The sequence below is a fragment of the Balaenoptera musculus genome, chromosome 9 (assembly GCF_009873245.2).
Source record: "Balaenoptera musculus isolate JJ_BM4_2016_0621 chromosome 9, mBalMus1.pri.v3, whole genome shotgun sequence".
In the NCBI taxonomy this organism is placed as follows: Eukaryota; Metazoa; Chordata; class Mammalia; order Artiodactyla; family Balaenopteridae; genus Balaenoptera; species Balaenoptera musculus.
In genome coordinates this window covers 89,455,333-89,482,831 of record NC_045793.1, presented here as the reverse complement: position 1 = coordinate 89,482,831, position 27,499 = coordinate 89,455,333, and the positions used below count along the sequence as shown (strand labels likewise).

The 27,499-nt window shown below is 44.3% G+C and overlaps 2 protein-coding genes across 11 annotated transcripts in view; one reads left to right on the top strand and one right to left on the bottom strand.

Annotated features, from left to right (window-relative positions):
* Nucleotides 1–18,136, top strand: part of SRPK2 (SRSF protein kinase 2) — a 229,667-nt gene extending 211,531 nt beyond the window's left edge. For 4 of the 10 annotated variants that reach the window (XM_036862833.1, XM_036862837.1, XM_036862840.1 and 1 more), the window contains 4 exons: nucleotides 3,413–3,482; nucleotides 4,122–4,214; nucleotides 4,571–4,663; nucleotides 14,904–15,088. In XM_036862833.1, the coding sequence (XP_036718728.1) occupies nucleotides 3,413–3,482; nucleotides 4,122–4,214; nucleotides 4,571–4,663; nucleotides 14,904–15,088 (441 nt within the window). Of the gene's footprint in view, nucleotides 1–3,412; nucleotides 3,483–4,121; nucleotides 4,215–4,570; nucleotides 4,664–14,903 lie in introns of all 10 variants that reach the window. The other 6 variants (XM_036862835.1, XM_036862839.1, XM_036862841.1 and 3 more) reach the window with 3 other exon arrangements.
* The window catches only part of KMT2E (lysine methyltransferase 2E (inactive)), a 99,815-nt gene continuing 89,174 nt past the window's right edge, over nucleotides 16,859–27,499 (bottom strand). Inside the window, 11 exon segments of the mRNA XM_036862843.1 lie at nucleotides 16,859–21,241; nucleotides 22,082–22,155; nucleotides 22,158–22,180; nucleotides 22,349–22,474; nucleotides 22,582–22,670; nucleotides 23,576–23,865; nucleotides 24,890–25,453; nucleotides 25,593–25,649; nucleotides 26,045–26,298; nucleotides 26,852–26,996; nucleotides 27,163–27,417. Coding sequence (XP_036718738.1) covers nucleotides 19,714–21,241; nucleotides 22,082–22,155; nucleotides 22,158–22,180; nucleotides 22,349–22,474; nucleotides 22,582–22,670; nucleotides 23,576–23,865; nucleotides 24,890–25,453; nucleotides 25,593–25,649; nucleotides 26,045–26,298; nucleotides 26,852–26,996; nucleotides 27,163–27,417 — 3,405 coding nt within the window. The 3' untranslated portion in view covers nucleotides 16,859–19,713.

Genomic DNA, 27,499 nt, shown 5'->3' with positions numbered 1-27,499 from the left:
AGCCACTCTAGCCTTTTTTCTTTTTAATAACTCTTTTTAAATTAAAAAAAAAAGAGAGAGAGAAAGAATTGGTGGACGTGTCATGGTTCCTTAGAACGCAGGGCCTGCTGTGTGGGCAGGGGTGAGGCTCCCTGTGGGCGAGTCGGGGGGGGGGGCAGCGGGGAGGGGGGCTGGGGGCTGGAAGCAGTGGGGGCAGCGGCCAGGTCAGCAGAAGGGGGCGCCGTCAGCAGTGGGAGCTGCAGGGGTGTTGAACCTCAGGGTGTGGTGAGCTCAGGCCCTCCTCCTCCCCAGCAGCACAGAAGGGGCTGTATCGGGGCTGCCCTCGTTTACACTCTGCAGAGTCTTTCAGCTCTGAAATCCTGTGCTTCTAATTCGGGGTGTTAAATTTTGGTGATATAACCAGAAAAATAGGACAAGATCACAGATGTAGTAGGATAATGGTGGAGCTGTCAGTACAGTTTTATACCTGGCTTTCTGTCTGGCCTCTGTGAGATGAGGGTCCGCCCCTCCACGCAGCCTCCTGCCCTGCTGAGCCCTGCAGTTGCTGTGGGCGGTGGCATCAGCGTCAAGAGCAGACTCCCGCGGAGAAGCGCTCACTCCGTCTCCTTTGCCTCCCGCTTCCCAAGAAGTGAAGCGTAAGGTCCCTCAGTACTTCTAGGGCTGCTGAGGAAGTTCTTTTTAATCAGTTTAAGGGTGATTTTCTGGGAGCGGGGGCAAACCTTCATTCCCCACTCCCCCCTCCCTGGAGGCCGTGGCTGAGAGGTCCCCTCTTGTTCTTCGTAGAGACCCTGGTGAAGGTGAGGCGTCTTTGCCCACCCCATCCTGCTGTTGAGGTTTAAGTAGGTAACGGTACATTAAATTCATAATACCAAGCTGTCGTGAAGCTCCAGATTGTTCTCGGTGGTAAAGCGCAGGGTTCTTTGTTATAAAGGGCATCAAATCTTACAGAGACGCTAGTGGAGCCGAGAGTGGTGGCTGGTAGCCATGTTCACTGGTAAGCGCCTGTGCTGCTGGCAGGGGGGAGAGCTTTCACCACTGGGCAGGGGCAGCGCCATGAGGCAGAGCAGCTGGGCTGTGTCAGGTGTGGAATCTCTTTTTCTTTTCTTGAGCTTTGGAGCCCTCCAGATGTTAAGTGTGCATGATCTAAAAATTACGTGTGGACCCCGGCATTGGTCGCTCTGCACTTGTGTTTCAGAGTCCCTGAATAGGCGTCTTCCCGTGGGTTCCATGGTGAGCCTCAGTCAGCACTGTAGAGACAAGAAAAGCCAGTCTGACCCATTTCACCAAACTTCTCGGCAGTGGTCACATCACAGAAGGCATACGTGACCTTATTTATTCAGAATGGGATACTTGACGTGGGATGATGGCATTTCAGGAAGGGGGGTATCTGGTCTCCCCAGAGCCTGAGGACAGAGGCTGGTCCAAGGGAAAGCTCTCTGAGGCGGTTGGGCCGAGTACAGAGTACATAGTTCCCAAGTATTAAAAATAAACAATAATAATAGAGGTTATATTGAGAGTAACTTATTGAGTTGAAGGCAATAATTTTTCATGGTTTCATAGTTGCCAGCATAAATGCAAGTTGTAAAGTACAGAGGCTGATGTTTTCATTGTGATGTGTGTTTACCCTGCTGTCTGTGTCCTAGTTGTTAAGACAAATCTCATCATGCTTCAGAGGATCAGGACCCGACAACATGACAGGGGAGCCTTCATCTTGCCTCTTCCTTTTTTCTTCTAAACCATTTCAACTTGTGTTTCCTTGGAAATACATGGGTGTTAATCAACATGGTCGTCTTTCAGAGAACACTCAGTGGACATGTCTTAGTGCTAGGCCGTCAGAAATACATACAACCGGACTGAAATGTTTTGAACATTAATTAGAAGAGTGAGGGAGGCCCCAAGGACGGTGAAGAGCAGCTGGCGCTCCCCTTTGGCTGCGTCACGCGACTTCTGGGTCTTCTCTCTCCATTAGGGTTTCACCCTTTTCTCTTGGCTTGTGTCCCAGATGAGAAAGACACTTCTGGCCATTCAGTGTGTCATCCACTTGTTCCCCATGGACCTGTGGCCAAATGTGAGGTGTTTTACCCTGATGTGGGATTGGCCCTAGTATCTTTATTGCTTGATGGGTGGAGCGGGGAGGCCCTGCAGCACCTAGACGACTGCCTGACGTACTCTGTGCTGAGACTGGGCACATCAGACCCAGGTCTGGTTCAGGGCAGGGATCCCGAGTTATGAACCGGTGCTCGTCACAGGGTAGCTGGCAACAGGCTTGGCATCCCACTTCCCTCCTTTCTTAAAAAAGAAAAATACAAGGTGAAGAGATGTGGTCCTTGGCTAAGCGCACCCACCTGGGTTTGTGAGAGGGGCCCCACCCCAGGCAGATGAGACTTCCCCTATGGTGCCCGCCCACGCCTTGTGATCCTCGACAGAAGCGCAGAGGGTGGGCTGGTGCGGTGGGGCTCATCGAGGCGCCCGTGGGGAGGGCGGTACCTTGAGAGGAGTGGGCGGTGCCCTGGCCACTGACCCACAGGCATCGGTGAAGCGGGGACGGCCCCTGAGGGCCTCCAGAACAGCGAGATCTAACGCCCAAGAGAAGTAAGTATGGGAAAAACCAAAAACGGGATTTAGCTTGTTCTTTTTAAAACTTCTTTTAAATTCTCATTTAAAACATGTTTTTAATAAAGCATGGTATTTGATCAACAGAGCGATAGCAGTTGTCATTTTTATGTCTTGTTAGCAAGTTAAAGCTCATAGTCCTGAGATGATTTTATGAACAAAGGAAGTGGGCTCAGTGGCAGCAGTGGGAAAGCAGTGCCCCTCCCGTTCCCTCCCGACCCCAGCACCCTGGTGGGCACAGCCCTGTAACCAGGAAGCCGCTCTCCTGGCCGCCCTCGGGCGGGCTGCACGGGGGTCTGCCTTCTCCTGGCCCCAGGGGACAGAGCAAGAGGGGCTTCTTTGGTTCTAGAATGTCCTTTGGTTGAGTCAGAAGTGAATGAAGTGACGATGAGTTGCTGAAAGGAGCCCCCGGTTGCTAAGACATGAAGGTATTTGCTTCAGGAGAGCAGCCGCACCCGTGGTCCAGGGCCAGGTTAGCCTGCGGGTTGCAGCTGGGCTCTGGGGTCATGCAGACCTGGACCTTGGACTGAGCCCTCGTTCTGCTGTTCAGATTAGGGTGCAGTGCTCTGGCCACGCCTGCACCCGGCTGCTTCCTGCAAAGTGCAGCAGAGGTACAAGAATATTTCTGAGGCTTCTTTGAACTTTTGGGAAGAAGAGAAAGCCTGGTGTTGAGCTCTTTCAGGAGACTCTTTGGTTTGATTCAGATCCTCATAAAATGTAGGTCTCTTGTACCAGAAAAAGTTGCTGGCTTGGGGCCCGTCTCTGTGAAGTGCTTAGCATGTCATCTGTTGTATCCTAGGCATTTGAGCTGGCAACGGGAGATTATTTGTTTGAACCGCATTCTGGGGAAGACTATTCCAGAGACGAAGGTGAGTATTGCTGCCTGCTGAATACCTCAGTCCGGGTCTCCTGAGAGTCCTGAACTTCTGGAGAATATTGTCTTTTTGCACCGAAATAGAGCTGTGTTTTGGTTTTCAAGCACCAAATTCAGATGCTTTCCCTTTGAGCTTGAAGCCCCCTCAGCTGCAGTGACTAGGCAGAGCCTCCTGGCACCGGCGACGCTTTGGAGAGCCCTCGGGCGTCAGCCTGCCCCTGCAGGCCTGAGCCCAGCTGGCCGGGAGAGGACAGGCCGGATGAACCCGGAGCCTCTCCGTGGACCTTTTGTCCACTGATCTGCTGCCCACTTCTCTGTCCTGTTGGGGGCTGAATTTAAAACCAGGGAACTCTGGCTTGAATTCCCATCTGCAGACCTGACCATCTCCATGCTTATTTGCTTGCGATGCTGGGGTAGCCTGGGGTGAGCCGGCATCAGTCACTGTTAATGCTCCAGACGGGGCCTGAGGCCTGCCAGTCCCAGAAGCCTCTGCATGGATGTGCTGCAGACATTGTTGATTTGAATCTATTTCTGATTTTTTACTAATTTCAATTTTTTCCCCCTCTTCTTTTATCCCATCCTTCTTCCCTCTGCCCCTCCCATTCCCGTATCCTTTTTTTTCTCTCCTCCATAGACCACATAGCCCACATCATAGAGCTGCTAGGCAGTATCCCAAGGCACTTTGCTCTATCTGGAAAATATTCTCGGGAATTCTTCAATCGCAGAGGTAGTACCTCTTCTTTTTGAAAAGCGCCACGATGCAGACAGAAATGGAATAGCAGCTGCTGATTGTAGCATTAATGGTGACAAAGGCCTTTCTCCTAAATTCCAAAAGCAGCCCAGCAGAATTCCTGTGCTGACTTCAGAGTCGAGAAGGAGCCCCTGCTTGGCCCCATCCTGCGGCCGCCCTGTGCATCAGCTCCTCTGCGGTGCCTTGAATCTGGCCACTCGGGCAGAGCCTGTGCTCTGCTTGTTGACGCTGCGCTCTGTTTCTGTCTGCGCGGGCGATGGCAATGTCTGCATGCAGTGTACTGATTAAATTGTCGTGTGTTTCTGTTTTGCTGGCAATGTTTCCCAATGCAGATCACATAGCATTGATCATTGAACTGCTGGGGAAAGTCCCTCGAAAATACGCTATGTTGGGGAAATATTCCAAGGAGTTTTTCACCAGAAAAGGTAACGGTATTTATGCAACACTAATTTTCAGCGTAATCCTCTCCCAAAGGAGAAATTGTGCGTTCGCGTTTGGGCAGTGGAGAGAGATCTGGACTTACCGCTGGGGGAGTCTGCTGAAGAAGGCCCTCAAGAAATAAAGAATCATCTGATATCTGTGGAATAAGGATTTTGTAAGAGAACAATCTTCCAAAAATCCTTTGACCTCCTCCACACCTCTCCTTTACGCTAAGCACCAATCCATGTATTCAAGTATTTGTAAAAGAGTTTAAATGATTTTTAGAAAGCAGCTAGGCTTACCTTTCCATTTTCCACATTGTTCCTGGAACCACAGTGTTTTTGCAGTGGAGCAGAGGTGGCCTAGAGACTGGACTTAATGACTGTCCATCTGCGTCCTGTCTCATGTGTCTGAGCTGTTTCTGTAGGGGTGTGGGCCTGTGAAGTCCTGTGTGCCTCACCATTCTTATAAATCAGATGCTCTTCTCCCAGTGCATCACCTCACACTGTACTGTAGGTGATTTATTTTAATATTACAATTCTCGTTGATCTTCCTTGGCATGACCTCGAACAACTCTCTTTGCCCTATGTAGTCCCTAGTTAGTGATCAATTTTTTTAAAAAGCCCTCTGGAATTTATTTTTACAGAGCCCTTCCCCAATGCCATAGTCTTTGATGTGAGCATAGATAGTCCTCTTATCTCATGTTTTTCCAGCTTTGATTTGGAGGAGGGGGGTGCAATTCCCGTTAAAAAAGAACTGTTTAAAGTTGATGTGAGCGGGACATGGAGTTTCTAGAAATTTCTGCAAGTACTAGATACTCTATCTCCCCTGCTTTAGCCAAATTTGGAAAACCAATTTGACTTTTTACTTTCCTGTGAGATAAGGAATTCTTGTAGAGTAATAACCTTTTATGATATACTTTGGTGATGTTCAGCTAACCAGTCCTGTCTTACCCCTTAAATTCCATCTCCCCGTGAATGCATGAGGCCTGAGAGCGAACCATGCCAAGACAGTGGTTTCCTGCTCACGTACTCTGAGTGTGTTGACCACAACTCTTAGGTTTTTTGGGAATACCCGTGGGTGACCTGTGAAATATGTAACTGGATGCAATATCTTATTTCCTTTTTAAAGCTCATCAGAGGAAAAAAAATTGTCGAGGAAAAATGTTCTTCGGACACGTATTAATTTTCGTTCTGAGACTCTGGTCTTCGAGTCTGGGTCACTTAAGCAGGTACAGGGGTCCCCTGCCACACCCAGACTCTCACACAGTCTCAAGTCGTGCTCAGGGCAGTGTGTTCAGTGGCACAGCTGGGGCTGGAGCATGCTGGGGGGCTGGGCACGGCGTGTCACGTCGTCTCCGAGGCTGTCAACGGGGGTGACTTCCAGTGAGTGCATCCTTGACACAAGGAGGCGTGAGAGGATGTCTGCACCACGCGGCGCATTAGGAACTGGTTCCGTTATTGCTGAAGCAGAGTTATAAACAGGATAACGCTGTGCGCGTTGTGAACTGGACAGCAGTATGACTGAGAGAGTAGGCTGTTTCCTAGGAAATTTCCAGAAAATGTTATTTGAACATAGTTGAAGCAAGGGAAAGCTCTGGATTATTTTGGCCTGGGATGGCGTGGCTTGGGGAGTCGTGTTTATTTTAATCAAAGCAGACTCCTTCTTCCACATTTCAGAATGTTTTCAGAGCCTATGGGAGATGGCCTGGGCCTCAGGAGGACTTGGCTGGTAGATGACCTGCCCCCAGCCGTCGCTTTCACCATCGTCAGGTGGGGAGGGCGGCCAGGAGCTAGCAGCCTGATCTGTCAGGCGAGTAGCAGTACCGGCCTGCGGGTGCCCCGGAGGGGAAGGGAGCGGGCCCGGGAGGGCTCTGGCCCACAGCCCCTGACCCTCGAGCAGAGGGGGCTGCGGGAGCCTCCTTCCCCACCTCAGGCATCAGGCGGGGTGAGGGCCAGCAGCCGGCAGGGGCACACGAGGACTGTTGCTTCACTTGTGCCACTGCTGCCCTTTCCTCTGTAGCGCGGGGGCTGTTTAGGGTGGCTGGCTCTGCCGTCTCTGTCCGTGGTCTGTGGGTGAGGAACCAGTGCTGTGCACGGTGGGGAAGAAGTTGAAAGAGGAACAAAAGGGGGGGCCCCTGAGTGGTGAGAACATGAAGTCAGGCAAATGATTTGAAGGTACCCCTGCCAGCAGCCTGTGGTCGGGTTTGCTCGTGGAGATGGCTGCTCTGAGACTCTTGGCTCCTGTTAGGCTTTGCCCCTGGTCTGGGCTGCAGGGACTGGGGGCAACGCCTGCTGAGTCCCAGCCCAGAGCCAGCAGCGGGCTTGGAGCCCTCTCCTCATCCCACCTGTGGGGCTCCTTCAGCGGACTTGATGAGCGACGCCTGGGGGACTGATGTCGGCGGGTGGTTGGTTCCAGCCCACAGCTCTCTGTCCTGGGTCCCTCATGCTGGAGGGCGGCTTTCACACTGGCCTTTCCATAAGCGCCCTACTCCTCGGACAAGTGGACCGCTGCCTGCGCCCAGATGGGAGTATACAGTGCTTGCGCGGAACCTTGCTGTTCCATCATCACACTGTTATGTATGTGTGCTGTAGGAGTTGTGTGCGTGGGCTCTGTTTTGAGGAGCTTGTTTGAAGGTGGCCTGTGGAATTGAAGTGCATCTGGCATCCGTGGTAGAGATAGGCCGACAACACGTGGACTGTGGTGACAAGACACCACGAGACTGTGGTGACTTTTTTCCTTCCTTTGGATGATTAGGCAAGAAATCCCCTAAAATGACTGGGAATTGGGACTTAAGTTCTTTCCTGATGCTTGTTTGTTTATGGTAACTGTGGAACTCAAAAGGGATTTAGGGTTTTCACAGAAGTCTCGGGAATAGTACGACGACGAATGAGGGCCTGTCCTGAATTTGATTTCACCGTGCCCCTTGGGATGAGGGGAGTGATTGGTTGCATTAAAAATGTGTTTTGGCATTGCCTGCCCCAGTAAGGGGAGTGAATATACGTTTTGGAAATAATGGGCTCTTAAAGGTATCCATTTAAAATTTTTTCTAAAATACCTTTGTGCCAGAACTGATAGAGAAAGGCGAAATTGAAAACTGCTCTTAATTTGCTTCCATCACGTTGGCACGCAGTGGGACTCGGGAGGGCTGAGCAGCAGGTCTTCCCGCCTCGTTCTCCTGGGTGGGAAGCAGGTTTCATCCCCACCCCGAGGCCAGGGCAGAAGAGCGGGGTCCGTGCATTAAAGCTAAACGTCAAACGCAGCTAAGTGGCGTCTTCTTGCTTACAATTCAGGGTAAAATGACTGCTCCTAGTTTAAATTATTTCTTGGCCAGGCATTTTATTAAAATTGAGCTGGATTTTTGTGGCTGGGAGTATAATTACTGTCCTCACCCTGTTAGGGTTTAATCTGCTGGTCATTCCTTTGGGTGTGGGCATTAGCCACCAAAGATCTTTAAGGAAAGCCATCTTGGTCAGGGTGTCAAGTTGTGGCCCAACAGAAGTAAGCACCTCTGTGGATTTTGTCCCTAGGCTGTTCTGCTGTGGTCTGAGTGGGTCCCTCCAAACCCGTTCCTGACCCCCTAAAGGTGACAGTGTTAGGAGCGGGGCTGTTGGAAGGCATGTAAAGGCATGGATGGCGTGTAAAGGCATGGATGACGTAGTGCCTTACGGAGAGACACAGAGAGCTCGCTAGCCCCTCCGCCACCTGCGGACACAGGAAATCTCTGAGCTGGAAGAGGGCCCTCACCCGCCCATGTTGGCGCCCTGCCTCCAGGACTGTGAGAAGTAAATTTGTTGCTTGTAAGCTCCCTAGTCAGTCATATTTTGTGATAGCAGCCTGAATGGACTAAGGCACAAACCCGGGAAAGTGTCCCAGCCCTCAGGTGATGGCGAGAAAAACAGTACAGCCAGGAGCACACCTTACTGTGCCACCAAGCAGATACTCTGTTGAGCCATCAGTAGCCATCATTTTAGTAGAAGTTGCTGTATTGAGAATGGAAGTGTGAGAGGAGACAGTTAACTTTAAAAAGGAGAAACTACTTGATCCTAGATGAGGGCGTTGAGTGTATGGTAATATAGGTGAGTGATAGTATGTGTCAGACCAAAGACCTCTTGAATACAGTGCAGAATTTCAGAGCATGCAGGAAACTTCTGTGTAGCCAAAGGAGTACATTTGCAGGGACGGCAACAGGATAAGTGGTGTCCAGTAGAAGATGAGGAAAAGTGTAGGAGGGGGTGAGAAAGGAGGGTGAAACTCAGGAGCTGGGCTTTTAGTTTTGTTTTGTTTTGTTTTGTTTTGGCCACGCCGCGCTGCTTGTGGGATCTTAGTTCCCTGACCAGGGGTCAAACCTGTGCCCTCAACAGTGAGAGCGTGGAGTCCCAGCTGCTGGACCGCCAGGGAAATCCCAGGAGCTGGGTTTTAAAAGAGGCACTATTCTTAATTTTTAATGTTGAGATGAAACTTGTTAGAATGATTTTAACTTAGCTCCAGAATTACCTAAAAATCAACAGATTCTCTTATTTCTGTGAAGAGAAAAGCCCCTCTGTGGCGTTTGGCCCATACAGGATAGGATGGTCACTGCCCCACTTGATTTTCGTGGCTTCAAGTTTAAAACCTTCTCGGTCATAGCATTTCCACATGGCGTAGGCAGTGAAGACAGGCAGATTGCACACGTGGGCTTAGAGCAGTTTGTGAACTTGAGGCGCGTCTGGCCTGGAGACGCTGGGGAGGAAGGACGCAGGGCTCAGCGAGGCCTCACTCTGTCCTGTAGGAGCTGGACGCCGAGATGGGCCTGCGGGGAAGTGTGAACTGGGCCGGTCTCAGCGGGAGCTGGATTCTGGAAATAACTAGAAAAGTTTCTTCATACTAGTGAGTCTCAAAACTTTTAAAACATAAACTGCTTTAACTCTAATTTTATCTGAAGCACTAATTCTGTGTTACAAGAGTTCTGGTTTTCCCTCTCTGTGATAAACTCTCTCTCAGAAACTGAGCTCCGTGCCAGCAGGGGCTCCGTCTGCTTCCTTCCCTGCCTGCTGCCCGGAGCCCAGGTTGGCGGGGTGGTGCCCGGTGAAGGTGGCTCCCTGCCGACTCAGTACATTTGAAAGCCTTCACCTGAGTCCAGTCTTTGTTTTATTTATTTTTTATTTTCTTATAATTTATTATTATTATTATTATTTTTGGCTGTGTTGGGTCTTCGTTGCGGTGCGCGGGCTTCTCATTGCGGTGGCTTCTCTTGTTTCGGAGCACGGGCTCTAGGTGCGTGGGCCTCAGTAGTTGTGGCGCACGGGCTTAGTTGCTCCGCGGCATGTGGGATCTTCCCGGACCGGGGCTTGAACCCGTGTCCCCTGCATTGGCAGGCGGATTCTTAACTGCTGCACTGCCGGGGGAGCCCCCAGTCTTTGTTTCAGATGGAAGTCCTTGTGGGCTGGAAGCGGGGCGGTGGCTGGCCCTCGGTGCTGGGGCAGTGCTGGTAACGCTCGTCGTCCTGCCATCGCTGACGGCAGGCTCACTCTGCCCTGGGTCCCTGCTTGGAGGCTGTGTGAGGGGCCTCCCAGCGAGAGCTGTGGTGGAGATAGTGTGTGGTAGTGACAGTGCTGCAGCCTGGAGGCTGGCTGTAGTGACACAGAACACACAGCAGAGGTATGTGGGGAATAACAGACCGTGAGCCACAGCCGAGAGTAGTTTTGAGTTACTGTTTTACTCATTTAAATTTGAGCGTGTGGTGCAAAAAAAAAAAAAAAAAAAAAAAAATGAAATTGTTTTAACAGGTTCAGGTAAATTCTATTATAGTTCATCCCATTTATTCCTATCATTTAGTATGAGCTCGTCAGTAGTGTGAGATGTTTGTTTTTACTGCATCCTTTAACACAGCATTGGAATTCTTTTAAAGTTATTTTGTTGTATGCTTTGTGCCAGTTTTTCAGTAACAGTTTTACTGAAGTGTAATCTACACAGCATACAATTTACCCTTCCAAAGTGTGCCATTCAGTAGTTTTTAGTATATTCACACAGCTATGCAACCATTACCAGTCTCTGATTTTAGAACATTTTCGTTACCTCACGAAGAAACCCTGGGCCCATTAGCACTCACTCTCCATCCCCCTACCCTCAGCCCCTGGCAACCCTGATCTACTTTCTGTCTCTATGAATTTGCCTGTTCTGGATTGTTCATATAAATGGAATCATGCAATATGTCGATTTTTGTGATGGCCTGTTTCATTTACTCTAGTGCTTTCCAAGTTTGTCCATGTGGTAGCATGAATCAATACTCCGTTCTTTTTATGTGTGGATAGACCACATCAGGTTTCTCCATCGGTTGATGGACATTTGGGTTGTTTCCACTTTTTGGCTATTATGAATAACGCTGCTGTGAACATCAATGTACAAGTTTTTGTGTGGACATAATGTTTTCATTTCTCTTGAATGCACATGTTGTGATACTTGAATTACAAAGGTTTTTAATTTTGATGACGTCCAATTTTCTGTTTCTTGTTACTTGTGCTTTTGATATCACATCTAAGAAACCATTGCCTACTTCAAGGTCATGAAAATTTATTCTTCAGTTTTCTTCCAAAAATTTATGGTTCTAGCTCTTAGGTCTAGGATCTATCTTATGTGTGGGAGGTATGGTTTAATACAGATCTTCACCTCAAATATTTACCTACATGTACTTTGTAGGAATTTGTTCAAATTTCTTGTGTTTTTTTGTCTTGCTTTGTACCTGCATTTATTGATAGGTTTCCTTTCTATGTGTATGCTATTGAAATTTGTCCTAATTTATTTCATATCATGGTTTCTTTTCTAGTTACCAGGAGTTACAGTACCAGGATTTCCCTTTTTCGTCCCCCGTGTGTGGTGTAAAACCTCATATGCTTGTGTGTGTGATTCTGGAATGCTGTAATTTCATAGTCAATATAATACATTTCCCTTCACAAATCACTTAATATTCAAGAGGAGTATAATGGAAGTACTTAACTTTTTTCCTCAGAGAGCACCCTGAGGACCTGAGGCTGGCGTGGCGAGTGGCCTCCCAGAGCCTTTGCTCCGGGGGAGGGGCCCTCCCTGTCAGCCTTCCCTGGTCTGTCAGGGTGATTCTGCCCCCGGAGTGGGTCAGGAAGCCTGAGAGGCAGCTGCCCATCTGGCCTTGCTGGTGTCTGGGTGGCCTGCGTGTGGGTGAGAGCTGACGCCGAGGGAAGGTTAAGTATTACTCAGTATTCTTTAGGAAAGAAAGGCTGGAAACGGTTTAAAAAGAAAAGACTGTCACAATCAAGTGGTTCGTTACTGGCACAATTTGTTTCAACAAAACATATCTTGGTATATTTTCCTAAGGGAAAAAATTGTCAAGGTAAAAGCTACTTGTACAATAGGACAATAGTAAAAAATTATTTTTAAAATGTTGTACTATCTGGTTATTTTATTTTTGTCTTATACGTGGTGGGAGTGGAGTTGGCTCATTTCTGGTGTGTTGTGGGCCGGTCTGGAGTTGGTGAATGGACTTGAAGCCCTTACTCATCAGAGGAACCTGTTCTTGGCGTTTCTAGCAATAGACGCGCAAGTTTGGGGGCTTAGGGTTTGTTTTTAGGTAACCTTTATCAACTGTTTTATAAGACAGCGTTTCTTCTTATCATGGAATTGAACATAAGAAGTTGTGCATAGGATCATAGGGCCGAGGCGAGTTTATTTCGTCTTTCTTGGCATTATAGAGTTTTACCACCTGTCTCAATGATCCACATATTTGTTCTTTTGAAAGGCAACGCGCTATTCTGTTACATTGCAGTATTATTATGTATTCAGTATCTTGATATTTAGGACTGTTTTGCATACTGCATATTTTCCTATTACAGACAGTATCTTTTCACATACAGTTTTTTGTGTGGGATTACCTGGTCAAAAGTATGTCAGATATTTTAGGATTTCCTCTGGAATCATTTTTATCAGTTTATCGGAGGGGCTAGTTCGGTATAGCTTTCCAGCCTTTGTATTGTTTTCATCACTGTTATTACGTAGATTTTAAGGCACCTGTCATGGTAAAGCACCTCTCTTTTCATGGAAGATTGTACTCTGTTGCCTGTGTATGGAGTTTAGTCTGTCTGAGAACTGCGTCCTCAGGAGCAGATCCCCATGTTCTGAGCGGGCCTGAGTGGACCGAGCTCAGCAGTTGCTCTCATGTGCAGACCTGGCGCACGTTTATTCCAGGTCTCCACCCACGGAGCTGGTTTCGCCGTGCTGTGTGTGTGCTTTCTTAGTTTGCTCTAACCTCGCCCTGGTGAGACGAGCAGTCACTATAAAATCAATAGAGCTTCATTAGAGACAATGCAGAACGAGAAAGAAACAACTGTAAAACAAAGCCGGTGTCTCAGAGCACCTGCTTTCCATCTTTATGGGCTCTTGGGGTCGTATGTAGAACACAGTTTTGACTAACGTTACTACTAAACACGTTACCATACACTTTCCCACACGTTACTGCGTACTGTTAACTACTCCTCGTCAGGAGGGTGTACTGTGGCTGGCTGTGTTTTTGACCACCGTTCTCTGATTACTGAGCACTTGTAATTTTGTTAGTGTATATAATTTTGCAGTGAGCATAGTGTGGGGGCATGGCGGGGTGGGTGGGTGCCAGGGTTTATCTCCTTAGGCGGGATCCCTACGGCGGGAATTTCTGGGTTAAAGGGGCGAACGTTCAGTGGTCGCTCCCACTTGTTCTCACGGGGACTGTGTTTCCTGCTGGGAGAGGGAACACTTTCTCCTCTAAGATGGCAGGTCCACCTGCCTCGGGACAGTAGACCTGAGCTGCAGCCTCCACGCTTAACTCTGTCCCCCGTCTTTACCTGGGAGCCAGGAACGGACTTCACACCCAGTCCCTTTCACGAGAAATATCTTCTAGTGATTTCTGTATTCAGAACTGTGTGTGCGTCGTGATGACTACTCTATAGACAGACCAGTTCATAAGAACGCAAGCTGAAAGAGTGTAGGCCCAAAGAAAAGGTCATCGTGGGTGGGTTACCAGTCGTTTTTCCTTTGTTTTTGTAATTTTCTGTGATATCCTTTTATCTTCTTTATGATTAAAGAAACAGGAGAGGTGTGTGTGTACACTGAGTTGAATAACTGGGTAGAGCGGACCAGGCCTCCTGAGGAGACCTTTGTGAGCACAGGACTGACCCCCTGTCAGTGCGTCGCGTGTACAGACCCCTCGTCGGTTAGGTTACAGCAGGTGCCAGCGGAGAGGGGAACTGGCCTCTGTGTGAGGGCGCCCGTTGTCGGCGGCTTGGGCCCCAGGACGAGGGGAGCCGCGGGGCAAACGGAGCAGGCCTCTCGGTGCGCGGCTCCTGTGAACAGACAGAGGAGACGAGTCATTCTTAGTGACAGTCCTCCTGTCCTCTTGGCAGTTTGACTTTAAAAATAACTTCTTTTCCTATTGCGAACAAGGCTGTTATAGTTCGTGGACCATTTACGAGCTTGTCAGTCACTCTGTCAGGGCTGCTCATAACCCACACTTTTCATACTGCAGTTAGCGCATTTTGAAAAGTATAACTTCAGGCTTCATAAATTGATGTCCTGATAGCTTAGATTTTACAGCAAATGTGTGGAGATGAATGGTATTTGATTCGGGCTGGCTCTAGGGCTGTGCTGTCCAGTACAGTCGCCACTAGCTATTTGTGGCTATTTAAACTTAACTTAAAATTAAACTTCTGTTCCTTAGTTGCACTCACCCCGTTCTGAGTGCTCAGTAGCCACATTGAGCTGGCAGCGACCGTATTGGACAGTACCTGTGAAGTACACCTCTACTATCACTACTGTCAAGTTCTCTTGAATAGCGCTCTTCCAGAGGAAAAGATTCCCCTTTCTTTGCATGGTAACCTGCAGAAAAAATGGTCCAAGGAGTTTAAATAGCATGTATCTTAAAGCTTTTTCTAAGCAAATTTGCAAATTGCGAAGAATCCCAAGTTGGGGAGAGTGCCTCGGTCAGTCTTTGCAAATGAAAATATTCTGGGCGTCCTCAGCATGCTCTGCTTATTTAAGGAAACTTGGAACTGATACACATGAATTCTTCCTTTTTAAATGAACCCTTGTTTGTATTCACCAAGCTTACTTGAAATGTGACATTTTCGTCTGTGGGAAAGCTGGCCTCTGTTGTCATGCAGTGTTGAGCAGGTAGGTATCTGCTTCATTGTAAAGAACACGGCTGGACCAACAATGGGAAATGCACAGCTGGGAGCTTTCTTGACATGCCTGTTTTTCCTGTAGGAGAGCTGCGACACATCACCAAGCTGAAGCCCTGGAGCCTCTTTGATGTACTTGTGGAAAAGTATGGCTGGCCCCATGAAGATGCTGCACAGTTCACAGATTTCCTGATCCCGATGTTAGAAATGGTTCCAGAAAAACGAGCCTCAGCTGGCGAATGCCTTCGGCATCCTTGGTTGAATTCTTAGCAGATTCTGCACACACGCATTCTGAGCTGGCACATGTTGTCCAGTGCATTGGCCCTAAAGGGGGACTCTCGTTCTTAACAGGATTACAAGTGAGCTGGCTTCATCCTCAGACCTTTTATTTTGCTTTGAGGTACTGTCGTTTGACATTTTGCTTTTTGTGCACTGTGATCCTGGGGAAGGGCAGTCTTTTGTCTTCAGCTTAGTAGTTACTGACCCACTTTACTTCTGGAAACAATAACATGTCTCTAAGCATTGTTTCTTGTGTTGTGTGACATTCAAATGTCAGTTTTTTTGAACGAAAAATACTTTCCTCCTTGTGTTTTGGCAGGTTTTGTAACTATTTATGAAGAAATATTTTAGCTGAGTACTATATAATTTTACAATCTTAAGAAATTATCAAGTTGGAACCAAGAAATAGCAAGGAATGTACAATTTTGATCTTCTGGCAAAGGGACATCATCCTGTATTATAGTGTATGTAAATGCACCCTGTAAATGTTAATTTCCATTAAATATGGGATGGGGACTCAAATTTCAGAAAAGCTACCCCGTCTTGAGTGCTTTGTAGCCGAGTTGCAGTAATGGGCGTTCACTACTCCGAGCAGCTGTGCACACTTTCATTCCATGACTGTCCTTTTGCTTTGGATTTTAAACAACTGGCTCTGGGTTATCTCATCCCTATATGGCACTTTATGCAAAGAAAAGACATGCTTCATTCTAAAATACGTATTATAGTTTAGCACTCCATTCACTCACATTTTTGCATATTTTAATTATAAGGTACTTTTAAGGAAAAGAGCAATTTCCCTTTAAAAATGTGGTGCCTGGTACCATGTGGTGTTGCCTCCCTCCAAGCCCTGTAAGCCTGTAACTCTACATAGATTAAATTGGACAAGAGAAACATGTTCAGTTTGTGGAATGAAAAAATATACGTATATTTTTTTGGAAAAAGCTTGCTCGTGTTTGTCTAGAACCAAGGTTGATATGTACAGTTTGCAGTGCAGTGGGCAGAATAATAACATCTCAGAGGTAACAGGGATTGCATTCATTCCAGAGACAGTTTCATGTGTGGCTACAACACATTTTACAAGCTTTTTCATTGTCTTTCCATGCATTGAAGTTGAGAAAATGATTTTTTCCCTTTGCAGGTTGCACACAATTTTGTTTATGCATTTCCTTAAAACTGTAGAATCCAGAACGCAAACCATAGTAGGCAATACAATTTTAGAATGTAATATATAGAGGTACATTTAGCCTCTTTTAGAAATCAGTGGATTGAATTTTTTTGTTTGTTTTACATTCCTCAAGGTGCCTCGTTTTTCTTGACTTTGTCCATTAACATTTATCCATATGCCTTTGCAATAACTAGATTGTGAAAAGATAACAAGTGTTGTAACAATAATCCATTGTTTGAGGTGCTTGCAGTTGTCTTAAAAATTAAAGTGTTTTGGGTTTTTTTTCCCAGACATTGCCTTGGTCATTGGCCTATATTTGAAGTGATAGAATCAATAAACATTTGCTATCCTTTTAATGTAGTGTAACCAGAACTAAAGGAAGTATCAGCATTCCTGTAGCAGGAAATGTAGTTGTAGAACATGCATTAAGGCTTAATACGAGGAAAACATTCATTGTTTTGTAAGGGTAGGATATGGATCTAGAAAAGATGCTGTAGTATAGATCCATTACCTAGAATTTCTGTGAACCTTTTTAATTCATGTTTCATCAAAAACATACTAGTTACATTTTGTTTGCACATTGTCAGTTTTTTGGGTTTTTTTTTCTTTTTAACAGTATTCACTGTGAGGGAACAAGACACGTAATCCTCTTAGGAGTTAGCATTAGATCGTATCGCTGTGAGGTGGAAGATACCATTCATTTATGAAATGTGCATGCTAGGTTTTTCTGCTGAGGCTGTAGGTGACCTTGTAGGTTCTGTGAAAGATAGTGGCTGTAGACCAGTGATGCCATCCAGAATTTGCACAGGAACCATTCTCACGAGAACCATGGAGTTCATGTATGTCTTCCCTAAGTCCGTAAGAATTTTTATCAGGGTTATGACACACTTGAATGAAATTTGTCTAATACAGTTTTGGCTCATGTTAGAAAATAATCCAGATAATTACGAATTTTGTAAGGATCTCTCATTTAGGATAAAATAGCCTAACTAGTTTATAAATGTAAAAGCAATTGTTCTAGAAGGAATATACATTTGTATTAGGTATGGTATGGTTTTTAGCAGATTCTTGGTGGCTTGATGATGATGAATGCATATAAGCTAAACGAGAACCACTGGTTATGCAAAACACTATAGCCAGCTCAAGTGATTTTAGTTGAATGTCCTATCTTTTCCTTTCTCTAGTCCATGTGAAGTCATCATGGAAAATGACAAGCAGTGGATCACATATGTGATTCTAGCAGATTCAGAAGCTGGCTGTCTGGAAATTAGAACTGCCCCAAGGCAGAGGAAAAGTGGATATAATAGGAGCTTCAAAAAAGCATTAGCTTTCTAGGTGAAAACTGATTTACTAACTTGCTTCTTCCCGTACTTGGATCATCCATAGCTAGTTAACAGCTGGGGTAGAGAACTTCAGTTTGTATCTGCTGGTGAAATTACTTCTTAAATTCGTTTTCTCCCGTTAATTTTTTTAGAAATTAATGCAGTTTACAGAAAAGCTTCCATATACATTATTTGTATAGTAGGCAAATCTAAAACTATGAGGAATTAAAATCTTTAGGACAGTCCTTTTAAAGAGGTGTGAATATTAATAGTTCACTATGCTGGTTAACTTTGTCTTCTGTTTGAAACTATCGGGGGGTGGTGGTGGTGGTGGTGGTGGTGGTGGAGGAGGATGACTGGATGATGTAAAGCCACTTCTTCGTGGACACGTATTTCTTTTGCAAATACCGTAAGTAGAATCTTGTTTGATAATCAAGGATGGCAAAGTTGACCTAAGTTCTTCTAAAACTTGATTAGGATTGAGCCCTAAACACAGCTGTGTTAATGTAGCTGTTTTCAAAAGGAAATGGAAATTAAAAGTGTAAAACATGACATACTACTGCCAATCTTAGTCATTTTTAGTCTGTTTACTTTTTTCTCCAATACACAGAATTTGTATACTGTGTCAAATTATGTCAAGTAATTGGATGGTGAAATATGTGTTGACAAATACTGTCACTACTATTGGTTTATACTTAATCCTCCTGAGAGGTAGAAGACAAAGAATTTATTATTCCAAAATAATAACTAGCATTTTGTATTTCAGCAATAAAATGTTCACTTGAGAGGCCATTTTCATTTCACTTGAGAGAGCTAAAAATGCCTTTTTCCTTTAGTTTTGTACACCCAAAACAAATTTGTAAAATTTCCTGCTACTCTTTTAAATACTATAGCTAGACAGTAAATGTTAAGGTTTTCAACTAATTTTGGTTCATCCATAGGACATTTCAGTCATGTTCTAACATGTACAAATTAGATAGTCCTGTGTTTTTAGGTAAAATATTCCATACTTTCAAACAGTTGTAAATTAGTCTATAGATGAATCATGGGATGCTTTAATGGAATGGATTCATTTTGTACGATGTCAGATATAAGTAAATGTATGTAGCATTTACGTAGCACGGTAGTTTCTTATGGCTCCTGCTCCTGCAACAAAATAACATGTAGGAACATTCCAGGAACAAGCCTTTACCGCCTCCTGACGCTCGCTGCGGTCCAGTCCAGCTGAGGTAGTAGTTGCGAAAGAACATGGAAGGCTCCTTACAAACTCTATCTGGAAAAGGTAACTAACTTCTGTAAAAACAAACACTTGCATAAACAAACAGACCCCAATCTCAGAAGTGGTACAGGACAATTTGGTAAAACTGACATAATTGTGGTTTATTAACATGAATTAAAATGCCCAACCAGTGCTTCAATGTGACAGTATATTTAAAAGAGAACTTAAAGGCCATATACTGTACTACTTTCACAAAGATCACACAGTTTTGCAAAGACATGTCATATGTACAGTGCTATATGTCAAATGAGAAAAGCTGTAAGCGATTATATACGCAAAAGAAATGCAGTATTATTTACAGTTTGTCAGGAGACATTAAAAATCATCTATACATTAAATTACATTTTGCTTGCAAATAACCGATAAAACAAAATGAGCCATCTTCACACCAAACTAAAAAATCTGTATTGCATTTTTTTTTTTTTTATACATAAGATGCACTCACAGAACTGCTGATTGATTGATAGAAAGGAAATCCTCGTACTGCCATTACTGAGCCGTGTATTTAATGCATATGTATAAAATAATGTAGAAAACATTCACTAAATGAATTTAATTCCAACAATAAAATTTAAAGATCATGTAGCATCAAATCTACTGCCAGAAAAACAGCTGGAATGTTCACTTACTTACAAAATAAAAGATACCTACACTGGCTTAACAGCACATTTTTTTAAGGAATTTTTTAAAAAGCAAAAATGGGAAAAATACAATGAGAGAGCACTGGTGTTTTTGTTTTTTTTATACAAAGTTTCATGTACAAGCTTTAAAAAGTACCTTAACAGGTACATATGAAATATACAGTTGTTTATCTTACAGAACATTTTAAAAAATGTTTTTGGAGTCCATTTTAATGCCACCCTGAACCATGGTAATTGTTCTGAAATGTTGGTGGCACCTGTGCTCTGTGAATTGGAATCTGTCCAGGCACTGGAGATGCCTGCTGAGGTCCTTGAACCCCATGTGGCAGGGCCACAGAGCCAGGATGAGGACAGAACCCTGAAGCGGTAGGTGTGGGAATACTGTTTGGTCCTTGGGGCTGGAGATGAGGACCTGCAACTGGTAATGGACAATGTGGCCCTGTTCCAGAAGGCTGGTGTTGGGGTCCCGGTCCCAGAGTGGTGTGATGTGTAGCTTGTGAGGGATACGGTGGTACAGCTGGATGAGCACTTGAAGGAAAAAGTGGAGGTCCTTGATGAGGTGGGTGGTGTAAGGCTTGAGCTGATGGGGTATGATGCCCAGAAGCCAAAACACTGGAAGGCGGAGGAGGAGGGGGTGGTGGAGGGGCTGAGTTCACCACATGCTGGTGTTGTGCTTGCAGACCTTGGAGTCCTGTGGGGGGATGGGGCGGTGGATGGTGATGCGGGGCGGGGCCGGGAGGGGGAGGGGGTGGTGGCAGATGGTGTCCAGCAGTTTGAGAGTGAACGTGGGACCCAGGGGTGACAGCATGAACAGGCCCCACGCCATGTGCTACGGAGTGTGGCTGTTGCTGGACGAGGTGTGGTCCTGGAGCGGGAGGTGGGGGAGGCGGCGGGGGGACTACAGCAGCGGAAGTCTGATGGTGAACGGGAGGGTTCTGCGAGGGCAGAAAGTGCCCTGGAGTAACGTGGTGTCCCGGGACGGCTTGCTGGCCTGTGGTGCCAGGAAGTGCTTGATTTGGTCCTGATGTAAACACAGTTTGTTGGGAAAGACTGCCTTTCAGCTGACTATAGTTCTGAAAGTTTGCGGAGGGCTGCTGGTTTTGATAGTAAGAGGAAGAGGAAGGGGGCGGAGGGGGTGGAGGGGGCGGTGCCGTGCTGCCCAGGCTCTGCTGGTTAAACTGACTGTATGCTGCCGAAGACTGTCCTGAGGGCGTCTGTGGAAACAGTGCTCCAGAAGGTGCCTGCTGTGTACTGGCTTGAAGGTTCTGTGCTGCTGGGTAAAAATTCCTCTGAGGCTCTCGCTGAGGGGTTCCAACTTGAGGTGACTGAGAATGGTGAGGCCTGTAGGGAGAGCCTAACTGCTGTGAAGGAGGCTTTGGTGAAAGATAACCGTGCTGTACAGGCGTGTGAGGCGTCGATGACTTTGGAGGATTTTCTACGTGAGGTGATGGAGGACAGTGCAGCTTCACGGGCGCAGAAGGCAGCTTCTGTGCAAGCTGCTCGGATGAACTGCGTGCCAGTGGCTGTGGAGGGTGATTCTTTGAAAGGGCCTGGGTGTTACTTGACAGCTGTTTTTGATGGAGTTCTGTTTTCAGGTGGACACCGCTCTCAGCTTCTGACCCAGTAACTGTTCCCTCCCAATGGGAATCTGGCTTTGTGAGTATTTTCCCATGTGGCTGGACAGGGATTACAGGTCCTGGTGAACCAGGCTGTGAGAAGAAAACAAATTTATATAAACTTAAGCAACATTTTATGTACACTGAGGTTTGTTACTACTGGTATTTAATGTTAGTTAAATATTAATTTTAACGGGGGCAGGCAATAAGAGGTCTGAGAGGACAACTACAGAGGCTTGGGATGTTAAAAAGCCAGTTTTTTAAAGCAGTTCAGCAAGTTCTGATAGTAAGCTTCAACTGAATTCCCTGAATTCTTATTGAAGACAAGTTAAGGAAATTAATCTGCCTTTTTTTCCCTGAGCAGTGAAACCTGTCTCTGACTCCTATTCTGAAAGAACCATACTTAAACACTTCAGGCAAGTTTCAATTCCATAATTGAAATTTCTAAACTCCACCTAAGGATAAATTTGCTTGGGGGTAGATAAACTTGCTCCCCCAAACTGTTTTCATTTGTAATACCTTTTCCATTGTTCAAATACAGGTAATCCAAGGATTAAGACTACTTGAATATATAATGATGTTCTTTAAGGAAAAAGAAAAAAATCAATCTCAGATTTCCTCATCGTTAGTTTCCAAAGATATTGCCCCACTGGATTATCATGTCTTCATGATCCAGGATAGAGGCAGCATTTCTTTTAAATTAAGAATGTCACCTGACCTTTTGTTTTTAGAGAATTAATTGGCTGGTCAAATATTTTATGAAAAGACTATGAATTTCCTAGGGGTGGAAGGAACTCTTGGAGCAAGTGTAAGCTGCTAAAGTACGTTCAGCACATTGGAACTTTAACAGGAAAAGTGTCCAGAAATCAGGAAACTGATCCTTGGTACAGCAGAAAAACCTCCATGTGCACATTACCATCCACTTTTCTGAAGGGCCACGTTCAAAGGTCAATGTTATTACCTTGCTCATTTTGAAGGGCTTTTACAAGTATTTTGGGAAGTATCTGGGGATGCACATTCACTTATAGTCGATGGGGGTCTGGATTTTCAGGATCAGGATCTGTAAAGCATAAGGAACCATAGAAAATGTAAAATTGCATGATAAATACTGCTTTTTACTAACACTTCGACGTACATTCTACTATTCAAACCAACGTCTTATAAAGGCTCTCTCCTTTCTGAAAAGGTTTTTAAAACAACAACCATGATAGGTCATCTGCTTACTGACCTTCCATAAGTTCACTGAAAGAAGGGACTGGGCCCTTGGGTTGCAACTGGGGAATGTGATTTGAATGAGATGAAGGTGAAGACGGAACATGAATCGGTGAACATGGGACACATGGTGACTCTCCCCCTAGAGATGAAGCAGAAGCAGACCCAAAGAGAACATTAGAAGCACAGAACGGGGGTGCAGAGTGATTAGCTGACTCCACTTTTTGGCAAAGGAACAAGCTCACTTACCACTATCTTTATCTTTTCGGTGATCACTGAGTAGTAAAGCTCTCTGATAACTCCTTTCTCGCACTTGCTCCACTGAAGTTGAGGCGGTCCTTTAAAATCAAGTCATAACATCAGTTCAAAAGCTGCTGCCGGCTAGATCAGTTTGTGTCCCCTGATGGCCAACACAGCCTCTCAGATAAAAGGCTTTTGCTCTTTGGGGAAAAGCTTTGAAAACAGCTCCCCACCCCAGCCCGCAACACCTCCCCAAACTGAGATTTTTATCCTCATTTATTTGAAGAACTCAAGCAGATGCCATTCCTTTGTCTTAAGCAATTTCTTGGTGAAAAGGAGGGGGTTGTTGAAGGGGGGGTAGCATAAAGGCATTCAGAACGTCACTTCAGGTTACCAAAGGGACCACATACACCCCTGACAAATTACCTTGGGTCTGGATTATAAGGCTAGCAGGAAGCTCAGAGGTAAGAGGACCATGGAGCAAAATGAATGTGGCCTCCTGCCCTTTGCAGGACCCTTCTGTATCCAGCTTCTTCTATTCCTATTGAAGAAACACTAAACATGGCTGTTCTTTCAAGGCAACTGGTAAGGGTGGCAAAGAAATTGCCGGATGTTGACTAGGATAAAGGTTCTTTGGAGAGGAATATTTGTGTGAAAATTATCAAGGAGTAGATATAATGGACCTTTAATGACGCGGGCAAATACATAACTGGTTTAAAACTCTATCAGCAAAAAGGATCTGTCAAAATTATGATCACAAACCTCTGCTTTAGGAGAACAACAACAAACAGGAAGGCAGCTGATTAACAAAAACTTTGTTGTTTTTCAGAATAGCATACTTCAAATCTTTACAGATATAGCTCCGTTCAAAATCAGCTATGTAAAAAGTTAAGATCCTGACTGGATGATAAAATAACAAAGACTACTGTCATTATACGGTATACTACTTGTAATTCTAAAGTTACCAGTTAGTTAGGTTTTTTTTCTTCAACAGGCAGCTTACCATTGGACTTCTGGTTCATTCTTTTCACTGGCAGAAGCTTCCTTAACAGGACAGTTATTGCTGGTCTCTTCCAAAGTAGCATTATGAACTGTAGCTGGCGTTGGTAAAGGTAGGCTAGCAGTGCTTTCTACCTGCTCCCCATTTTCACTCCCGTTGGCACGCCCATCAGCATTGCTGCTACTCAGGTTTCCACTTGTGTGAGGTGATACATTAACCAGTGGAAAGTGTTCTGCCTTAGAGCCACTTTTCCTAGCTTCACGTTGTCTTTTCCGGTATTCTAATAGAGAAACCTTAAGCAAGAAAGATAAGGAAAAGCAAATCTTTTATCCTTGTTTTTATATGTCAGTGTCAATCTATTCTTTTTTTTTTTCTAAAGAGAATTACTATATTTACATTAAGAAAATTATATAAAATAATTTGATTCTGAACAAACAATAATAATTAACAATTATCAAATGCCTACTATATGCCAGGCATTGTAGTTAGATGATTTACATACATTATCTCATTTAATCCTCACAACAACCCTATGAAATAGGTATATTATCATCCCCATTTTACATATGAGGAAATTGAGTAACTCACTCACTCAAGGTCACACAGCTGGTGAGTGTTGGAGCCGGGATTCGAACCTAGGTCTTACTTGAAAGCCCGTGCTCTTTCCACTATACTATATTGCTTCCCACAAAGTTGCCAACTGGACTCTGTTATAAAAATTAAAAGCACACATCACTAAAATTCTTTCGACTTGCAAAGCAATAAGCCTATTAACAAATAAAATACGTGTTGTAGTTTCTCCCACTGCTCTGAAATAAGGCATTCTAATTGTCTCGGTATGTCTGCCAACCAAATAATGGTGGTAAATCAGGGAACTTATTATTTATATAATAAATACTGTTACATCCATGGCCTAAATACTGTAGGTATTCAGGATGAGGAAAGAGGCATTTCTTCTATATCGGCTGCCTGTTCTATGTAAAATAAGGGTAATAAGAACACAAATATTATTCAATTCTGTTTATTTGGTTGGGAAGTGGTTATCTTTAAAAGTTACTCTTTCAGTGAAATAAATCACCTTGAGGTTTCGATCTCTGAAACCATGCTCCTTACAGGAATTTTCCATATCACTAGCTCTCTGCAAACATTATCTAATTCACTGAGCATTTACAAAAGGTTTAAAAATGTACATATCAATAATTCAATATGAATAAAGTATGAATGCCTTACACAATACATATTATAACTACTAATTACCCTCAGAAGTAGTATGAAAGAAACACTATTAAAAGGACTATAAATCGTTAAATTTGTAACCTTTTTCTTTTGTGGTGGATTCTGGGGTGTGCAACTTCCGTCGATCAAACTGTCATTAATAGTCCGTCCAAAACCAGATACAAGCCCATCTTCTGAAGTACAAAACACAGGTGTTTCCATAAACATGCCTCTAGTATCATCCTGCATCAGGCACTTTGACTCACTTATTCGGAAGCCTCCTCCAACCTCCAACTGATGTGAGGGTGTCAGGTCCCTCAAGTTGGAGTTTACTGAGAAGTTAACTCCTGTTCTGTCAGGACTCTTTACCCAGGAAGAATATATTGGGCCCCGTCCAGAGTGAGCAGATTCCAGTTGGCTGTTAGACTCAGTCCTATCATGTGCAGGTGTTTCCATGGTTTTATGTAAGGCAGCTTGCTCGACTGTATCGAGTCCCAGTTGAAGGTCTGACACAGATTCCTTTTCTCCAGGGCACTGCCTACTGACTTCAGTCCTACTCCTAGGGCTGGTATAACCAATAGTCTTTATTTCTTGCAGACCGAGTTCAGTTAAATTAGAATTTCTAAAAGGCCCCAATGTTAACATGGTTGAAGATCTGTCAAAGCCCTGTTTACAGAATTAAAAAAAAAAAAAATTACACAAATAACCACATTTGGAAGCTAGTTACATTAAATCTACCAATAATTTATACTGATACTAGGGAAAAGTCACCGATTTAAAAAACCTTTTTTTCATATCTCCTTACCTCTTGACTGTAAGTGCGTCTCTTAATTTCTGGAGAACTTTCTGGGGAAGAAATATTCTACATAAAAGAAATAATCATAATTGAAAATTAAAATATGTTAACAAGCCCATGATATTTATAGAAATGAAAACTTAAAATGAGAAACTACTACACAGACTTTGGTTTTAAACTTTTTCTCTTTTATTTCCATTCCCCTTATATTTTGCTTTAAGGTCACTTTGATACACATAGTCATTTAGTCTGACTTTTGTGTATCAATCAGATGAAATGAAAGTTATGTGCATTTTAATAAAAAATAAAGTTTAAATTCACAAATGCATGTTCCAAATTTTCGTTCTTAGATTCTTAAGAACTTTTTTTTTCTGCTCTCAGTACACTAATTATTAAAGGGAGAAAAAACAGCTATTAAAGAAACCCCATCCCCATGGGTTTTTGTTTCGTTTTTTTCTCACCTCAAAGTGCATGGTATTTCCCGGTGTGCCAGGAGTTACTGGGGTAACTGGTGAATAAATGGGCTTATAACCATTTCTACAAGCTTCATCGTCTGACTTTACCCGTGGAGGAGTGGCAAATGATGGATCCGTAAGAGTAATATCTGTGTGAGTTGGGGTAGCATATGGTGAAGGAGTAGGTGTGGAGGTTTCTGAGTAAGCAGAATCTAGTAACTGATAGAGTCTTCGTTTTTTTTAGTGGTTTAGTTTTAAATCTTGTTGGGGAAATTAGTTAAGAAATTATACCGCTGCTATTTGCTATAATCTGTAATATATTCTGTGGAAAGATCAAAAAACATCAGCAATCGTAATTATGATGATTTTCACCCGAAACTACATTCACGGTTTTTTAAAGATAACAGGAAGCAATTCTCTCCCCACACCCCTCCCCCCCCAACTTAGTCAGTTTCACTGTTAGCAAGCATTATCTTGCTGGAAGGCTTACAGGCCTGGGGTGGGGGGCTCTAAGAAATCTTGCAAGGACAGCTGTTAATTTAACTGATTTCTAAGAGTCCTTTTGAATCTTGTTGGGAAACAGCTGGCCAACTAGGCCCAAAATTCAACCATAAGCCCCAACATATTGTACATGGTACTGCAAATTAAGGTTTTCATGTCTACCTTCATCTAAAATTTTGGAGGACAGAAAAGAGAAAATATATATAACAATGTGCTTCTTTTGAAAGGTACATAATAATTAGAATATACATATATGCTATATATATCCTGCCACATTCTCCACACTAGAACAACACTGAAAAGAAATTCTACCTGGAAGAGAACAGCTATCATTTAATAGTAGTGGACTTCTATTTTCACCATTGACTGTAGGACTTCTGGATCTTTCTTGACAGGGTGAATTAAATCTGTGTAAAATTGCTGAGTTTTCTTCTTCCAGAGCTTGTTTCAACCACCGCTGAAATACACAGAACAATAAATGAAGAGAAATCAGTTTGTAGCTGTTTACATATCCTATAAATGTAGAGCCAACTCCAAAAGCATTTCACTACCAGGACTGGTAGTAAGGAATGAGAAATGGCATTTGGCTCATACTAGATTTTCAAATCCAAAGAAAAGTTTACCTTCTTGCATGAGCCAGAAATGTTTTCAGGAGGTTCTTTTCTTCTCCTTTTTTCTGAAAGGAATGGTGAAGTGAATCTAATGTAGTGCTTAGGAGTAGAGTATACATGCGGACTATAAGTGAGACCCGGTAAAGAATTGAGCTGTGTAGCTAACACTTCAGGATCTGTAGTTATGCGCAGAGGCCTTTCTGAAAGGGTGTCTGAAGGTTTTCCTGTCTTCTCATTCTTCTCACTTAACCATTCATTGACCAAGTGCTAGAGAGAAGGAAAATTTGGATCACTATATATGTAATTATACAGATTCTCCTATAGAATTTTCTAATACCAAATTTGTAAC